This window comes from Crotalus tigris, unplaced genomic scaffold, assembly GCF_016545835.1.
Source record: "Crotalus tigris isolate CLP2741 ecotype Arizona unplaced genomic scaffold, ASM1654583v1 scf7180000017614.5298720, whole genome shotgun sequence".
NCBI classification, from domain to species: domain Eukaryota; kingdom Metazoa; phylum Chordata; class Lepidosauria; order Squamata; family Viperidae; genus Crotalus; species Crotalus tigris.
In genome coordinates, this window is record NW_024096513.1 from 1,539,791 (window position 1) to 1,554,476 (window position 14,686).

Below are 14,686 nucleotides of genomic sequence, written 5' to 3' on the forward strand. Positions count from 1 at the left end.
ACTAAGATGATCCAAGTCCTGGAGACTAAAATATATGAAGAAGGGCTGCAGGACTTGGGTTTGGCCAGTCTAAAGAAAAGAAGAAATAGGGGAGACATGATAGCAGTGTTCCAATATTTGAGGGGCTGCCACAAAGAAAAGTGGGTCAAACTATTCCCTAAAGAACCAGAGGGCAGGACAAGAAACAATGGTTGGACACTGATCAAAGAGAGAAGCAACCTGGAATTAAAGAGAAAGTTCCTAACAGTGAGGACAATTAAACAGTGGAACAACTTGCCTCCAGAAATTGTGGGTGCTCCATCAGTGGAGGGTTTTAAGAAGAGACTAGACAGCCACAGTCTGAGATGGTATAGGTTCTCCTGCTTGAGCAGGGGGCTGGACTAGAAGACCTCCAAGGTCCCTTCCGGCTCTGTTCTGTTCTGTTCTCGATAGTTAAACCAGCACAGTAAAACAAACAGGCAGCAAATCTGATTCTGGGACAGACTAAGAAGATACAAGTTTGCTCAACTGCATTTATTTCAGTGTTCAGGTAGTATTTTTCATAAATTAAATTAAGCTTGAATGTTGTACAAATGATATTTAATTACCAATAATTTTAATTCTTCCCTACCCCAGGATCCCTCTGATAGCCTCATTATTCAGTCTTTTTCACAGTCATAAAACCTGACATAGATGGGTACTATCTCTTAATGCTTAGAGAATGAAACACAACACAATGCAGAAAGTGCTCGACCTACAACCACAATTGAGCCTAAAGTTTCTGTTGTTAAGCGAGACATTTGTTAAGATAAGTGAGACATTTGCCCCATTTTACGATCTTTCTTGCCACAGTTGTTAAGTGAATCATTACAGTTGTTAAGTTAGTAACATGGTTGTTATGTGACTCTGGCTTCCCCACTGACTTTGTCAAAAGGTCACAGAAGGTGGTCTCAGGATGCTGCATCCATTGTAGGTACACGCCAATGGCCAAGTTTTTAAATTTTGATCACATGATCATGGGGATGATGCAATGGCTAGGTGGGAAAAACTGTCAGAAGTCACTTTTTCCAGTGCTGTTTTCACTTTGAACAGTCACTAAATAAATGGTTGTAAGTTGAGGAGTACTTGTATAGTCTAATAATTGTCTTACAGTTGCATCAGTGCTGGGCAATGTTCACTTCACCTCAGTAGTGGCAAACCAAAATCCGCCTCCTTCTGGTTCATTGAGTGCTTCTGTGCGACTCCGAATTTGGTTGTTTTGTGTCTTTGCATCTTCCATCACAATTCAATGCAGTTATCTTGGGTTGGTTCCCTTGTATTCCTACTTCTAGCATTAGCCCGGTTTGGGGGATTAAAAGGACCCCCCCCCAGACATTTAGGTTTTCTTTGTACCTCAGGCCTTTTGAAGGCAGCACCCTGAGAAGGTCCAGGGCTTGAGACTGGAGAATCTTTTCCAGGCCACAGGAAGGATAAGGAAGAGGGTGCAGGTTCCTTCTCCCAGGTTATTCGCCACTATTGCAGGACAAGGAAGTACAGGCCTTTTTCAGTGGGGAGGGGGAACGGGGATTGGCGATTGCCAGACCCACTCAAGGAGGGCCACCCTCTAAACTGTCATCTGTTACTGGACAAGATCAAATGGATCCAGGTTGTCCCTCCAGGGCACAAAAGCTCCGTTAAAGTCGAACGCCAGGGAGCCTTTCACGGTTTCAGGTTTCCCCGCGCTTTGAGCTGTTGGCCAATTGGCTGCTAGCCAATAGGAAGAGAAGCGGGAGGCCGAGGCCGGGGCTCCCGAGCGGACAGGAGGACCCGGCAGAGAAGCGACGGGTCTCGGGGGCCGCCGCGGTTCCCCCCTCCCTCCCTCTCTTTCAGGGCCGGGCGGGGGGCTTCGCGGACAAGACGAGCCTGGCGGGAAGGTGAGGGCGACGCCTGTAAGCGCCCACTTCGCGGATCCGGCGCTCCTCATTGGCTGTATTCCGGGGACGGTCCGGGCGGGAGGCTGGAGGCCGATATAAGCGGCGGAGGCTGCGAACAATACGGCGTAGCCCGGCTAGGTCGCGCCTCGCTGGCCGCCACTTCCGTAGCTCGCCGGGTCAATTGGGCTGGTGCGAGGCTCTGGCTCTGCCCCGACCCGCGGCAGCTGCCCGGCGGCGCAGGTGGCGGCGCTGAACCCGCCCAGGGGCTTCCGACCCGGCCCCGGGAGAAGCCAGAGCGGCGGCCGCGACCCGGAGGCGCCTACCCGGCAGAGGGAGCGACGGCCATGGATCTGGACCCGCCGCCGCCCTACTTCTACGACCCGTGCGAGGCGCAGGGCGAGGACTTCCACCGCTCCAGCGCGCCCAGCGAGGACATTTGGAAGAAGTTCGAACTGCTGCCCAGCCCCCCCGCCTCGCCCCTGCCTGGCCCCGCCGAGGATGCGGGCGCCGACGGCCCGCTGGAGCCCGCCGCGGGGCTGCTGGGCAACCTGAGCGCCTTCGTCCTCCGCGACTGCATGTGGAGCGGCTTTTCGGCCCGCGAGCGCCTGGAGAAAGCCATGGGCGAAAAGCTGGCGGCCAAGCCCGCGCCGGCCCTGGCGCCGGCGCACGATTTCGCCGGGTTGGGCGGCGAGTGCGTGGCTCCGGGCGCCGTCTTCGCTTGGCCCGGTGGGAGCGGGGCCGCGGCGGCCGCGGACACCAAGATCCCGGTCTCGTCCGGCTCCGAGAGCCAGAGTGACTCCGGTAAGGGTGGCATCGAGGCGAGGGAGGGCTGAAGGGTCGCCCCCAACCTCTTTGCCCATCTCTGCGCATCCCGCATCCTTGAGCATCCCCTGGAGTTTCTGCTTTCGCGAGGAAGTTTGCACTGCTCCTTCCGCCTTCCCTCGCTGCTCCCGCGAACTGCTTGCGGACTCTTCTCTCCCCCCCCCTCCCGCTTTAGCCGCTTCCAGATCAGATCAGCTGGTTCCCAGGGAAGCTGGATTAAGGAGGGTGGGGTCGTTCGGCCTTAGCGTGTTGTCGGGATCGGGTCATTATCGGGCAGGGCCGGTGAGGCGGTGGCTTTTCACACGTTGAGTGAACTCCGCCCGGAGGCCTTGAAGACGAAATCTCTCCCCTCTGCTCCTGGGGTCTGCCGGTAGGAGGGGGCATTTCCTTGAGGAACTGGAAGTGAGTTAGTGGGCGTTTCAAGTTTCAGGGTATCCCCACTGCATTGCAATCCTGTGAACTACAATTTAGTTCTTAATTATTAATTATTGGAAGGCTTGAAATAGCAGCAGCAGCAGCATCCTAAAGCTAAAAGCTGGTGGCATCAGACCACTACAGGTGCCATCACAAAAGCATGGCAGGGTGGGCAATAGAGCAATGTCCTTTCTCTCATTGTCCTTCCGCAGCTTGGGGTTTAAAATGATCTAAAAGGCATGTTCTTGGGTACAATAAAATGGGGGTCGGGCAGCCAAACCATGCTTGAAGTTCTGGAGTTTGGGTGCACATCTCAGTTTACACTCAGAGTTGCACAGAACTGGAGAAAGAAAGAACCTAGTTGGTTCTGGAGCCATTTCAAGAAAAATCAGACTTCCAATGTGAGCCCTCTCCTAAGATTCTCATTGAAATTTTCTTGGGGGGGGGAGTCTTCAGGGGAAGAGTGACAAACATGAATAGAGGAACAGGAACCATGATGGGTGGGGGAGATTGGCCATTGGAAATGGAAGAAGCAAACTGGTCGACTCACAAGTTGTCCTTAGCGTGTCATTAGAGGCCAGGAAACAGTTGTTCAACAAATAAACTGCAAGGACTGCCAATGCCTGGTCCAGTCAGCTGCTGTTAGGGCAATTTGGTCCCTTTTGTGGTGGATTTAAGACCTGAGTTTCATCTGGCTCAGTCCACTTGATGAGTTCACAGCAAAGCAGATGATGGTAGGAGCTGCCTTTCCTCATTCACACCACCACCTTTTTGCTGGCTGATTCTCTGGCTGAGACCCCAAAAGGGATCTCCCCAATTTCTTACTGTACCCATGAGGCACTGATATTCTCCAACTGCATATCAGGCCTCGATATTCAAGGGGTTTGAGTGTACCTGGATTCCTAAGCCTTGCATGTGGAAGTGTATTATGACAGCTCAAGTGTTCGGTAAAACAAGCTATGGCAGAGATTGCCTTCTGCAGTGGTGCTTTCTTACTGACTCATTTTAGTGAAGTATTATTTCTGGAAAATGTTTTCCAGCATAAAGAGTAATTCCAGGGTGACAGCTGCCCTCTGGTGAAAAGACAGTTTAGACAAAGTGAAGTGACAAAATAGGTGTGATAGTGATGCAACGCCTGTTCAAGATCATTTTTTTTCCAGCTAAACTGGGAGGGGGAGGTTCCTTGTAATTCTACTGCATTCTATTTCCAGGCTTCAAGCCTTGTTGATCCTCTTTTGCTTGAGTCACTAGATGAATGGTGATGGCTTGTTACTCAGCTTGCAAGGCTGAAGAAACAAATCAGGTGTAAGGTTTAATTCATGAGGACAGCGGTAGGTCTGGCAGAGGCTTAATCTCAGTTAGCAAAGGGGTGGGAACAGTTACTGATTTATTGAATCATGCGCTTGTGTTGACATGAACTTTACCCCCACCAACAGGAGGGCTCTGTCCACAAATGCCCTTTTCAGTCAATGACAAAAAGCAACAGATGCTCACGTTTGGGTTATTTTGAGGGGGTGTGGCTGCTTAATGAGTGGCTGGAGGAGAAGCCAATGGGGATAGGAAGGGGTGGCATTTCTGAATGTGATCGATCAATTTCTTTCAGCCTGGAACCAACGGTCAGCTGTTTTATATGCCCCCCCCTTTCTCTGTATGTATGTCTTTGTTGATTTCTGGAGATTGTCTCTGAGTACTGCAGTTTTCTTGGCAAGATTTCACAAGCATCTGCCATTGCCTTAGGGTTGGGAGAAAGTGCTTGGCCCAAGGTCACCCAGCTGGCTCTGTGTCAAAGGGGAGACTAGAACACAGGGCCTCCCTGTTCCTAGCCTGGTGCTTTAACCACTAGACCAAATTAGCTCTTTAGACAATATTAATCCTAGGGAAAAGTTGGATTGTGCAAAAGGAAGTTTAGAAGACAACTTCAAAATGTAGAGCAAGTAAATGGGAATTCATAATGGGTATAAATGGGTTTTCAAATCTTTTACTTTAAGGGTTTTATGCTGTTTTTAGAACCAAAGTGAACTAGTGCCCCAAAGCAGTGATCCATTTGTAATTTTGTCAAGTGCAGATGGGTGGTCTGTAGAGCAGGGCTTTTCAACCGGTGGTATGCTGGCACCCGGCAGGTGGTACGCGGCCCTGCCTAGCCAAGTGTAGCAGGGGAGAGAGAGCCAAAGCAGTGCAGTGCAGGACTTGCCATGAGAGAGTCCTCAGGAACTGCAGGGCTGCTGGGGCGAGACAAAAGCCCCAGGATCAGTACTTCCGGCTCACTAGGAAGAGAAAGGAGGACGAGGGTGGAAGGGATATAAAAGGAGGCAGTTTTGGCGGGAGAAGGAGAGAAAAAAGAGAAAAGGCTTTTGTCAGAGAAGTGTGTGTGTGTGTGTGTGTGTGTGTGTGTGTGTGTGTGAGAGAGAGAGAGAGAGAGAGAGAGAGAGAGAGAGAGAGAGAGAGAGAAGGCTTTTGGTGGGATGTGTACTGAGAATGGGGAGGATTTTGGAGGGATGTGTGTGTGTGTGTGTGTGAGAAAGAGAGAAAAGGCTTTTTGTGAGAGAAGCCGTGAGGAGAAAGGGAGAAGAGAAGGAAGGAGATGCAAATGAGAAAGAGGGAGAGGGAGGGAAGGAGCCTAACTTCCTCCACCGGAGAACCCTGGATCCCTCCACAGGCGCCCCCTGACCTGAGTGAGACCTGAGCGACATCGAGCTGGCCACACAACCCCACTCCCCCCCCCCATGCTGATGTGACCATCAATGAAATCAAGTTTGACACTCCTGATATAAAAGGACAAAGGAGGGAGAGGAGAGGATAGAAAAGAAGGGGTGAGAAATTTGTTAAATGAGATTTGCCCCATTTTACAACTTTTCTTGCCACATTTCTTATGTGAATCACTGCAGTTGTTAAATTAGTAACACGGTTGTTAAATGACTCTGGCTTCCCCTATCGACTTTGCTTGTCAAAAGTTGCAAAAGGGGATCATGTGACCCCGGGACACTGCAACCGGCATAAATATGAATCAGTTGCCAAGCATGCAAATGTAAATCACAAGACCCTGAGGATGCTGTAATGGTCATAAATGTGAAAAATGGTCATAAGTCACTTTTTCCAGTGCCGTTGTAACTTCGAACAATCACTAAGTGAACTGTTGTAAATTGAAGACTACCTTTACTTGGTCACTTTTTTCCTTTTTTGGAGGGGGGGGATGTTTGTCAAGTTTTGACATCTTGCTAGGTGACTGGCGGTACTCAGATATTGCCATATCCTAAAAGTGGTACAATTGGTGAAAAGGTTGAAAAGTCCTGCTGTAGAGGATGGAAAAGGCATTTTTGCAGACTCCCTTTCCAGCCCCCATCCTGCTTGCTTAGTCTTCAGTTGATAGGGAGCCCCCGATCTTCCCTTCTCTTTGAATTTAGATAAAACAAGTTGCAAGAGAATAGCAGGATCTTTCCATTATCATTGTTTAAAATGTAACCCACGAGCATTGTGTTTGGGTCCTGAGAGTGAGAAATAAGGTTCATCCAAGCATCTTTATAATGCCTTGGTAAGACCACACTTGGAATACTGCATCCAGTTTTGGTCACCACAATATAAAAAAGATGATGATACTCTGGAAAGAAGGCAGAGAAGAGCAACAAAGATGATTAGGAGACTGGAGGCTAAAACATATAAAGAACAGTTGCAAGAATTGGGTATGTCTAGTCTAGTGAAAAGGAGGACCAGGGGCGACAGGATAGAAGTGTTCCAACATTTGAGGGGCTGCCACAAAGAAGAGATCAGCCTGTTTTCCAAAGCACCAGAAGACAAGACAAGAAACAATGGTTGGAAACTAACCAAAGAGAGAAGCAACCTAGAACGAAGAAGAAATTTCCTGACAATGAGAACAATTATCAAGTGGGGCAGCTTTCCTTCAGAAGATGTGCTCCATCACTGGAGGTTTTTCAGAAGAGATTAGACAGCCATTTGTCTGGAATGGAGTCTGCTGCTTGTGTTGGACTAAAAGACCTTTAAGGTCCCTGCCAACTGTTATTCTGTTATTTTATCTTTCCCATTAAAGACCCTCCACTGTGGGCTCCTCTGTCTGTTCCTTCTAATCCCCTTAGCAAAGAAGAGAAAAGCTGAACCAGAGGCACGAGTTTGATGAGAGGCGAGTTTAGACAGGTGGCAGCCTTTCCTGGAAAAGGCTTTCTTTCTTTCAGAGAGCCCAGCCAGTTTGTCTGAAGAAGAATGAAGGGTTTCTGTTGAAGTTTACTTAAGCCCTTCTCTCTCTTTTTGTGAGCTGCTGGGCAGAAGGTGCTATGTCCCTTTTTGTGCCTCTGGAGGTGGGGAAAGGCTCTATAGATTTATGGCTTTTGTGAAGTGGCAAGTCAAAGGGACAAAAACCAGCTCCCCTCCTGCCTGCCCCCCCCACCCCAGGCCTGGGCTTCATTTACAATTCCAATGAGCTGTGAAAGAACAGGGAAAAGATGGGTGGTGGATTTAACCAATAAACTTTGTTCCAATCCTGCCTCCCAACCAGATACAATTAGAGCTTGTTCTCTTGTCCCTGCAGTTGTCTTCAGTAGAGATTTCTTCCTCTCCCTCCAGAGTACTAGAAAACACGCCTTGTTTGGCTGCAGTTCTAAACAGACTGAATTTGGAGGGCAGAAATGCTCCCCTCCCAATTCTCAGGAGGTTCTTTTGGTGCAGGTCAGATTGCTGGAGTCCTGACCGGTCTGAGTTGCACAGGAAAGGAGGCTAAGTGTGTACAAAGTTTCCAGAATAATGTGGTTACATTGCCCTGGTCACTCTTGAGGCTGAGAAGCAATTTGTCAGACATGCCCCAGTTTGCTCTCAGGAAAGTAGGACTCGTGACGAAGTTGAAATGTCCCACAGTTTTAGAGTCATGCCTTTTCTCTAGAATTAACAGTCTCTGGCTTTGGAGAATATTAATGGGGACAGTGTGGGGCTCTCTATAGGCACCTACCTGGTCAGTTTTAGGGTTTGGCTTTAGCATCTCTGATCTTTTACTACTCAGTTATAGATTTGTAAGTTTGCTGCTTTAAGGAGTTTTACTCTGTTATTGTGCTGCATTTGGTTACTTAAGCGCAATAAAGCTGTAATAGTCCTCAACAGTAGACTGATAACATCTGATGAAAAAGAGAAGAGGGAGAAGAATATCAGACTAGAGGTCCAAATGCACAAATACTACCCAAAGGGGATATAGTATTTCTTAATTCACAGAGTGGCTCTAGAATTGGAACAGATCATGATTTTGCTCCTTCCAGTCATTCTTTTTGCATCTTGCTGTGCCTGTGTCAGGAGATCAGGAGGGAAACACATTCAGTGTTCCAGATATTTGAGTTTAGAGATGCATCTCCTGTCTTACGAGCCACAAGCCATTCCAGAATTTGGTAAAGCCATCGACCCATAACTTAGGGTCAGGAGCAGGTATGAAGAACCTCTTCTGGCAGTGCCAAGGTTGACTTTAAAAGGCATCTGATGGCTACCAGGGAAAACTGAATCCAGCCTTGGGGTTGGATCAAGGCACTTTTCAGTAGTTGTAGAAGTTAATATCTGGTTTGGGATGCTCACATGCCTTGAAGAAAGAGGCCACAAGGTTCCACCTACTTCTGCTGGGACCCTTGGTTCATACAAGTTGAGACATATTTTGTTCAGCTATGGTTTATTGAAAATCACAATTAGCTGGATTTGCATAATATGCAAACCAAAACCAAGCTCACCACAGTACAACATAAACCCAGCCTTGAGCTGTCTCTCAGCTCAAGTGAAGTGCTGTCCATTCAATTATATCTCTGCTTGAGTACTCAGGTTTCTGCACACAGTTGCACACTGTGTTCAGCTCATTTAATTAGTTGTTTGCCACTGCCTGAATCACAGAAGCAGATCTTGATACCTGTTGATTCTCGATCTTTTCTTTGTTTGCAGAAGGAGAAGAAATCGATGTGGTGACCATTGAAAAGAGGCAGGCTTTGGGGACAAGGAAGCCAGTCACCATCACAGTGCGGGATGACCCCCTGGATCCCTGCACAAAGCACTTCCACATCGCCATCCATCAACAGCAGCACAACTATGCTGCCCGCTCCCCACCTGAGGCTCCTTCCATTGAGGGGCCTCTGGAGAAGGGCAGCTCTGATGCTGGGGACAATGAGCCACAATTGCCAGAGCAAGGGCTAGAGAGTTTCCCTCCTGCGGCTTCCCTCCCCAAGGCTGGGAGTGCTCCTGGCTCAGACAGTGAGGATGTGACCAAGAGGAAAAACCACAACTACTTGGAGCGCAAGAGGCGGAATGACCTTCGTTCGCGTTTCCTGGCACTGAGGGACCAGTTGCCCGGACTCGCATCGCACCCCAAAACCCCCAAAGTGGTGGTCCTGAGCAAAGCCTCCGAGTACCTGCAGCTGCTTCTTAGCACTGAGCAGCAAATGGTGGCTGAGAAGAAGCTGCTGAAACTGCACCAGCTTCAGCTACGGAAACAGATTTCATACCTGCAGGGCACACAGTAGCTGGCCAGGCTTCATGGGTTTTCAGTCGCATCAGCACTTTTTGGTTGGTTTTGGGTTGCAGGCTGCTAATGGACTGTCATTCCCAGCATGCATTGCCACTGCACATCATAAGGGTTTGTCCTTATTCTGCTACTCCCATCTGATTTCTGTTCCTCCTTCCAGGAGAATGAGGGGGGCTTCAGCTACCAAAATGCGGCTTTTGCTGCACAATGTTGGATTATGGTGAAGACCCACAGCTGTCCCCTTCTTGGTGGGCCCTGCTGGACCCAGACGGCTGTTTCTCCAGAGGGACCCTGGGACATACCAGACAAGGCCCTCATCGCAATCAGTAGGGTGTTTTCAAGGGGGCCCTGAGCAGCATTTCTCAGTGGAGGTCAGGGGTGCATGGTGCATTTGTCATTTGTGGTACTCCTAAGGAGGGTGGATCTTTCTGCAATTTGTTGCTTTTTCATAATGAGATTGTAGTCAAATTCTTTGTCTTGTCCCCTTGCTCACAGTCTAAGACTTGGTTAGAATTGTCTTTTTCTGTTTCTGCAACAAATTGTGGATGGGTCCTTTGCGCAAAGAGTTATTTCACAGCTGGAGTTGGGGAGCTGAGATCTCCCTGGAAAGGCAGCAAGGAGCACCCTGCAGGGGAGCTTCTGGTTTTAAGGAAATCTAATTCCAATGGAGTACAACCTGCCCACATCAAGGGTTTGGTGCAAAAGGCACTTCTGCTATGGATACCATCTGTCTTTTCAGAGTTTTTCCAATTCAGACGGGGGTTGGGGCTTTAAAAAAATCACCCCACCTTACTCCATCACTAGAACAGCACTGCAATCACCTTGAATTTGATTTACCTCATTCTTTTCCCATTTAATGACAAACCAGGACTTATCTTGGTGTTTGTATAACTTGGAACCTAATGTAGTGACTGCCTCATTCTTTGTACTGGACTGCTTTTTAAAGATATATACTGTATTTTTGTACTTTTTTTTTTTTTAAAAAAATGTTTTTGTAAAATGCTGGCTCTTTCCCCTTCCCTCTTTGTTTCTATATCTAAATATACTGCCTGCAGTCAGGGCGGTGGGCCACCTCCATGGCTTGCAAGGGAGTGATTCAGATTGGCTCCCTTGGAAACAGGCTCCTTTCCAAAAACTGGGATGACTGGAAATTCTTCTCGCAGGGAAGAGGCTGGTTCCAGCTTGCAAGTGCCAACAGCAGATGTCCCAGGGGCCTGTCTGGTGGAAAGCAGAGCTGACCCTGCACGTTCAAGGCGACTCCAAGATGGGGTTTGTTTCCCAGGTATAGCAGGAAATGGCTGCTTTTGTACTGGTCTTATATGGGCTATTAGCCCACCTGTGGGGCAGATCTTCAGGGCAACAAAGCAGATGGGGTGCAACTCATGGCTTGTAGAAGCATTGAGAACATCTTGGTGAACAAGGAGGCTGGCGAGTCTCATGAAAGGGCAGGGGGCATGGCGGGGGAGAGAAAGCTGTGTCCTTGCTTTCCCTGAACTTTAACTTCATGTGCTGCATGAAACTCGCTGGGCTAGATGGATGCCTAAAGCAGGGATCTCCAAACTTGGCAACTTTATGACTTCTGAACTTCAGCTCCCAGAGTTCCTCAGCCAGCATGAGGAAGTTGAAGTTCTGGGAGTTGAAGTTCAGAAGTCTTAAAGTTGTCAAGTTTGGCCTTATCCTTTCAGAAACTGCCCTTCTGCACAAGGCCACTGCACTGGCTCCCTTTCTTCTTCAGTGAAAGAGCCACCCTAAGATCCTTGCTGGCGGGAAAGACTGCCACGTTTATCCACTGCAATTATTTGTGGTCTTCTAGGATGGGATGGCAGCCTTTGCTAACGGGAGGGGGCTGAGCAGCATCTCCCTCTGCTTTTGCCAAGCTTTCCCAAAGCGTGGCTGCTCCCTCCTTCTGCAAACTCCCACCCACCCTCCCCCACCTCAGAAGGAGTGAGAGTGATGAGCCTCCTTGCTGGCATAGTGCAAAGTCCACCATGCAGATATGGCTGGGACATTCCTCAGCCAGCCCCAGCAAAGCTTCAAGGGGGTGTGTGTCAGCTTTAGCACTTTGTTACCTCACATTTTTGAAATAAATTAATGGCAAATGGGCAAACCAATGTGGTGTCTTTTTCTCTTGGGGGGCAGATTCTTACCTGGGGGGAAGGCTTCATGTTGTGTTGAATCCAGCTGAAAATTAAATGGCTGTTGATAGTGAGAGCAGAAGTTACTTCTGTGCTATAATGGAAATTCCTCAGGTCTGGCCATCTTTAATTGTTCAGCACCTTCCTTTGAATTCCTAAAGTGCCCGGACACTTGCGGGCAGCAGCTGGCTAATTTGGGGTATTGTCTTGATTGTCACCCCATTCCACCCTCTCTGTAAAAGGAGACGTATTCTAATTCGGGAGGGGCAAACTCGGGTTATTTTTGGCTTTTTGGCATCCAAAAAAATCCAGAGCTGCATTCTTAATCCAACAAAGAGCTTCAGGATTTTGCTTGCTCTGAGTGAGGAGGGGCCAATGGCTTGTACTCCAACTTGACAGATGCAAGAAAGAGATGAGCTGGTTTTCCCAACACTAGAACTAGAATTCAATTTTGTAGGCGTACCTAGCCACACACATGGACGTATACAGGTAGTCCTTGACTTACAACCTTTCTTTTAATGATCATCCAAAGTTACCACATTGCTGAAATGACTTACAATCAGTCCTCACACTTTATGACCATTATAGCATCTCCATGATCACATGATCAAAATTCAGCTTCTTAGTAACCAGTTTGTATTTACAATGATTGCAGTGTCCTGGGATCAAGTGACCATTTGCAACTTTCCCAGGGGGCTTCCAACAAGCAAAATCAATGGAAGAAGCCAGATTCACTTAATGACCATGTGATTTGTTTAACAATCATAGCAAAAAGGGTCCTAAAATCAGGCATGACTCACTTAACAACTGTATTAGTTAGCAACCAAAGTTCTGGTCACAATTGTGGTGATGGGTCAAGGACTACCTGTACAGAGAATGTATCTACATAGGATGCTTAACCCAACAAGTAAGTTGATCAGTTTTCGGGATTTGCACAATACATCGATTCATGCTGCACCCAAAGCATGAACCTGTCCTCATGCTACAAACGAACCTCTTCCTCCCAAGAATGAAAATTATTAAAACTAACCAAGGTTGGGAGGCTGTGCAATGCAGCAACTATATTTGCAACTGACCAGGATAAGCGTATCACATGAATACAATCAAAGGACTGTGGGATAGCAGCACAAAAGACACGTGGCAGGGGAAGATGGGCAGATCACAAACTTGGTAACTTTTAAGACTTTTGGACTTCAACTCCCAGAATTCAAGGGAGTTGAAGTCCTCAAGTCTTAAGACTGCCAAGTTTGGAGAACCCTGCTACAGAGAGACTGGAAGGGCAGGTATGTTAAGTGTTGGGGAAAGAGAACTGTTCTCCATTATTCAAAAGGCTCTGACAGACCTCTCCTGGGTCTCCCAGGACATGAAGTTGCAGATGTAGAATCTCAAAAGGCAGAGTCCAAGTGAAAGTGGCTGAGGTCTCTTTTGAACTGGAAGAGCAGCTGGACAGTGGAACTGATCACGGAAGGAGATGGGCTTTACCCTGAGCAGAAGGACGGATTAAAGTCTAGGCATCACAGCTTTTTGCTCTATTTTGCTTATCAAGCATTTCCTCTTATGCTACAATGTAGCCTTGTGGGATTTTTTGTTTGTTTTTAATCTAGTTTTGTAAAAGCCTCATGTATTTTTCATTTTGGGGGGGTGAAAGGAAGGTTAGTTCATGGCTGGGTTAGTAAAGCCTGCTTTAATCCCATCTCCTCCAATTATATTGCCTGCTCTCCCTGTTGCTATGGCAGGAGATGTGAGTTGCTAGGGGAAAAGATATCTCCCCCTCCCTTTGTTGCTATGGCAGAACATTGCTGAACCTTTCTGCTACCTTGGCAATAGCTTCCATCTCCTTGGTAACTGTCTCTCCATCCCTTTTCTTCTCTGCTTTTTGTTGCTACGGCAACAATTCCTTTCTCTTGTCTTTGGTCACAAGTTCATCTCTTTATCCATCCCTAGGGCATCTGCTCTTCCAAATGGTTGCTATGGCAATCTCCCTCTCCCTACTTTGCTTACCGAATAATTTTTTTCTTCTCCCCTTTGTGCTTGGCTCTCCCCCCATGTACATCAGCCCATCTGGCACCAGATGTGACATGGTAAGGGCAGACCCCTAATCCAGGGGGGGCAGCCTCTTCTTAACCTGTACCTTCCTGAAGGGTGAAGACTCCAGCTCCCATCATTCTTGACTTGGAGGGCCCTAGCTGTGGCAAGTTGGAGGGACTGTCACAGATATCCAGAAAACCCAGGTGATTTACCATGGCTTCAAAGCTAAACTGAATGACACAAACCATACATTGCATCTGACTGTTGCTCTAATTAAGCAAACCATAGTTATTAGATTCGCATAACATTGATCCAAAACCAATCATGATGTAGCAATACAATATCCAAATTCCCTGATGTTAAGGTCAGAGAGAGGCAAATGGCCAAGATGCAAGTTAGCGGAAGACGGGGATCCCAAATACTGTGGTATACCTTCTATTCAATGTAATATGTAGCTAACCAACTGTGGTGTAATTAAAGCATCCAAGATAAACCATGAGTTGGAAGAGTTGGAAGGGACCAATCCCCTGCAGGAGCAGGAAACCGTATACCATTCTGGACAAATGGCTGTCCAGTCTCTTCTTAAAAAACCTCCAGTGATGGAGTACCCACAACTTCTGGAGGGAAGCCATTCCATTGATTAACTGTTCTCACTGTCAGGAAATTTCTCCTTAATTCTAGTTTGGTTCTCTCTTTGGTTGGTTTCCATCCGTTGCTTCTGGTCCTGCCTTCAGGCGCTTTGGAGAATAGCTTGACTCCCTCTTCTTTGTGGCAACCCCTGAGATATTGGAACACTGCTATCATGTTCCCTCTCATGCTTCTTTTCACTAGACTAGAGATACCCAATTCCTGCAACCATTGTTCTTTGTATGCTGTAGCTTCCAGCCCCCCCCCCCCATCAATCT

General features: G+C 47.8%; 1 protein-coding gene across 1 annotated transcript; it reads left to right on the top strand.

Annotated features, from left to right (window-relative positions):
• The first annotated feature begins 562 nt into the window (after positions 1-562).
• MYCL (MYCL proto-oncogene, bHLH transcription factor) lies at positions 563-11,716 on the top strand. The gene is made up of 2 exons (XM_039327648.1): positions 563-2,693; positions 9,042-11,716. The coding sequence occupies exons 1-2, from the start codon at positions 2,237-2,239 to the stop codon at positions 9,614-9,616; spliced, it is 1,032 nt and encodes a 343-aa protein (XP_039183582.1). The 5' UTR covers positions 563-2,236; the 3' UTR covers positions 9,617-11,716.
• Positions 11,717-14,686: the final 2,970 nt, after the last annotated feature.